We start from the raw sequence: 4,119 nt of genomic DNA on the forward strand, positions 1-4,119 counted from the left end.
TGGGTGATTTGTTTGGTGTTTTTCTGGTTGTTTTTCAGGTTCTGGCTCTGTTCTGTGGTGGTGTTCTACTGCTGCAGTATCGGTTGCTTTTGGTCTGGTGTATTTTACTTAGTCTGGATTGGTTGCGGGTTTTTTGGTGCTGGGTTGTTGATGTTATGTGGTGTTGTGGGTATTTATCTGATCTGTTGTTGGATGTCAACTGGGAGATGATGTTTGGTCTGTCTGGCTGGTTGTTGGGTATTATCTTTCTTCATTTTCTGATTGGCTGGGTGCTAGTGCTGGTGCTGGTGTTTTTGGTGATTTGGGGCCTTGGATAAATTTGCAGTGGATGGTTTGTGATAATATGGTCTATGTCATGCAGTGGAATGGGTTTTTTCTGCTAGGCATTAAATCTCAGGTTTCTGTTTTCTTTTCTTATGTGGTGCTTATGTTTCTTTTGAGGATGCCTTGCAGGTACTTATACAAGTGGAACAAGAATGATCGCAAGGTATGTTTTTGTGGATTTTGGCTTTTCTTTTTTCTATACTTTGTCCATTTTTGCAGGAGAGCTGTGCTGAAAGGGTTCAAGATTATTTGGCTTCTCCTTTTTTGGGTGCTGTTGACTCACAGCCCGTCTTTTAATTTAAGTCATTTTTGTAATAGTAGGAAAGGATCCACCGGCTTGTAGGGTTTTTTGTTTTATTTTCTTATGTAGCTCTTTGGAGCGGTAGTGAGCTGGAGGAACCTTCTAAGGACTTTGTAACCGTTTTTTTTTTGTTATCAACACGTAGGCCCCGTTGTGGGTTTTAATTAAAAAAAAAAACCATTTGTCTTTATCAAACAAATATAAGCTCAACCGGAATGAAAGATATCCATAATTTGAAAACTCACCAAACCAAGGATATTGGGTTTGTCACCAAGATTTTCCAAAGAAAGAAACTTCTCCAAATTATTTCTATTTCAACCAAAAGATACATACATTTCAGATCTTGTTAGCTTTACATGACTTAAGAATACGAAACATTACAATGGAAAGAAAAAAGTGTCATGCCATTGTTGACCTCGATTTTGCCCAGACCTTTGGTCAAAGGGTTGACTTGGTCAAATTGACCAAGCCAGACCCCAAGATCCTTTCCAATAGGTTCAGTGGGTCGAGTCGAGTCTGTTGGACCCGGGCTTGGACCCTAGGTCAACCCAGTTGACCAAGTCAACCAGGGTTGACCACTTAGCCTATTTAGAGCTCAAATTGATTTAAATCAAATCCAATCTCATTCTTGGCTCGAACCCACCTCTTCCTTGACCCTCTTGACTGATTTGACCAGGTCAATCGTTGACTTGGTCAAATCATGTCTTAAATAGGTTGAAATAACCTATTAAGAGCCCATTAATGCCCATTCAATGCTCCAATTGATTCTCTTTCGTTTTGAAATTGAAATCACGGCCTAAACCGACCTATTTCCCTCCTAATTAACCCCTGATTTAATCTTGGACGTTTACTTTAGGTTTAGAGCGTTTAAATAGGAGAAATCAAGTCCAATTAGGGATCTTTTTGCTCTTGCTCGATCTAGAGACCACCTCAGGCTCTGATATTTTGTGAGAGCACTCCCAAGACCTCCCTCCACCTTTTCGAACCAAATCCCGACGACCAGACCCCGCCGGCGGCGATCCTCCGGGCCACTTCCATCCTTCTCTCACGCATGTGATTGATTGCTTGTCTTTCTTTCTCCAGTTTCTCTCTAGTACCCTAGAGCCTCTGAATGCTGGTATGAGCCATGCATGTTGATTGAGCCTCTTTGAGACCTTTTTTTTCCTTTGAGTAGGATTTCCTAGTCTATACCCATGTGCCGATCTCACTTTTGGAAAAGATAATGTATGATCCTTAATCGAGAGTCTTCTCGGGCTCCGGCCCGGGATGTAATTAACCACGGGGGCTTGCGCCCGTGGGAAACTTGGCCCCGCAATCTACTTTACCCCACTCGATCTCTCGTATCGAGTGGGGGAAACCCGTGACTAGGTCGTGTATATTACTACCCATCGGGGTGTGCTGGCGACAGCATCTATCCCCAATGGTTAGTCGTATGCGCGACCCAATCTGCCCTCCCATCGACCCGTTCGTGTCGAGCGTAGAGGCCTACGATCGTTTTGTCCTACGGGATAGTGCGGCCGTACCCTCTACATTCGAACCCCCGCGAGCGGTGCTCCTTCGGAGGCCCACAGCCATAATGTCTATACATTGCAACTTGCTTTATCTTTAATTTCACTTCTTAAAAACTAAAGGGATTCTAAGTAATAATATATTTGTTTGACAGAGCCCAACATTATGAATATAAGCTAATAATTTCACTTCTTAATAATATTTATATTCAAGTCATTATATATATACAAGGTATAGTTTGACCAAGTATTTTCCAATTTCAGTTCGATTACATTAATGATCAGCCTTAAGTATATATCTTTTTGCTTTGGTCATGGATGCTTTCACTAGAGATTTGATTTGACTGGGTCATGTTGAGGTTTAGAGAAAAATCTATTTTTTTTTCTTTAAAGGGCATTTTGGTCATTTGGACCCCTGATTTTACTGTCAGTAATTACGGTGGTCAAATGACCGCCGGTATTCAATGAATTTTTTATAGTCTCATCACTCAACATTCATGTATGAACAAAGTCTATATAGAAAGTAATTTATAATTTAATAAAATATTGTATTACAAAAATTAATTTAAATGAGCTAAAGTTTTATTCAAACTTTTTTTCTTGAAATAATCGAATCCAATTTGATTTTGTCAAATAATTATCTCCTTCATTCCAGACGTATTACAATCGTTAATTTGGATGAGCGTTTCTCAGGATAATAACTGCCATTTTGTCCTTTTCAAATAATTAATAAACATTAAGTTGAATGAGCTTTGATGCTTCAATTTTACTGAAAATTTTTATTTATATATTTATTTTTATCAGAATAATTTGTGCCACTTTGATTTTATCAAATAAGTATCAGCTTTGGCATTTCTTGGGATTGCATTGGGGGTCCTATAAATGGCTACAGACCTCTCCCTAACTCATATCAACAACTCTCATTGAGAAAACAATATCGTTATAAAACATGAAAGAGGAAACTATAATAATTTTTGCCGTTACAATGCTTCTTTGCCTTACATCAGTCGTATCTACATCAGGAGTAGGAGTAGCCTCCTTCTATGCTGGACCATACATACGTAAGTGCCAATTAACCTGCTTTTTTAATATGTTCTAAGACTTGTTTAAGTATTAGTTTATGTATAATTATAATTACTTTTCTGCATGTGGATGTATGCAGCATCTGCTTGCGGGCACAGCGAAAATATAACTAACATTATCTCAATTAGTGATGCATTATGGGATAACCGAAATGCTTGCGGGCGTAATTATACAGTGTTTTGTAAGTCTGTAACAAGTGAAGGCATATTGCAAGCAGCTTGCAAGCATGATAATGCAGGAAACGTATATGGATATGATGTTACAGTAGTTGATTATTGTGGAAAGTGTAATGGTTTCACTATGCTTCTCTCAAAAGAGGTTTTCTCAGCTTTGACCAACACAAACCAAGGCAATATTCAAGTTGATTATTTTCAATCTAATAATTAATTATGATGGTGGTTTTAACCCTCATTTATCATAATTATCTGCAGGTAATCTCTAACACTAATTTTATTTTGAATCTTATATAACTTAATTAGAAACATTTTTTGGAAATTGTGAAAGAACTATTATTGTATTTCTTGACAATATTATGACTTAATTTATATGATTATAGCTTGTCCTCACAATCTTCTAAAGTTTTTTTCTTCATGATTATCGTTTGCAGGAACTTTAAAATGGCATGCAGAAGAAATCAAAACTCTGTATTTCCCGTTTCTATTTATCTGCTTATATGTTTGTAAGATGTTATATTCTGAATCTGATTTGATGTTTTTCTTCAAAGAAATTTGTAATCTCTTTCTATATTTCTGTACTAAGTAAGGTTTAAGTGATCCATAAGGGAAAGCAGTGATTTCTAATATAGTTGATTATTATTCTTCCACTATTTTTATATTAGAAATTATAAATTTTATCCGATAATTTTGATTTTGTTTTTGATAAAACTCATAAAAAAGCCTACGC

The 4,119-nt window shown here is 37.1% G+C and overlaps 1 protein-coding gene across 1 annotated transcript; it reads left to right on the forward strand.

Moving 5' to 3' along the window:
• The first annotated feature begins 3,118 nt into the window (after positions 1-3,118).
• LOC110112250 (EG45-like domain containing protein) lies at positions 3,119-3,832 on the forward strand. Its single transcript, XM_020844405.1, has 3 exons — positions 3,119-3,194; positions 3,296-3,534; positions 3,824-3,832. Exons 1-3 carry the CDS (start codon positions 3,119-3,121, stop codon positions 3,830-3,832), a joined length of 324 nt encoding a protein of 107 aa, XP_020700064.1.
• Positions 3,833-4,119: the final 287 nt, after the last annotated feature.

Source organism: Dendrobium catenatum, unplaced genomic scaffold (assembly GCF_001605985.2).
Source record: "Dendrobium catenatum unplaced genomic scaffold, ASM160598v2 fragScaff_scaffold_1373, whole genome shotgun sequence".
Taxonomy (NCBI): domain Eukaryota; kingdom Viridiplantae; phylum Streptophyta; class Magnoliopsida; order Asparagales; family Orchidaceae; genus Dendrobium; species Dendrobium catenatum.

Bases quoted from the DNA above. Each gene is read 5' to 3' on its own strand.
- LOC110112250 (XM_020844405.1), top strand. From the start codon at position 3,119: ATGCTTCTTTGCCTTACATCAGTCGTATCTACATCAGGAGTAGGAGTA. The intron at 3,195-3,295 runs GTAAGTGCCAAT...GGATGTATGCAG, and splicing joins CTATGCTGGACCATACATAC to CATCTGCTTGCGGGCACAGC.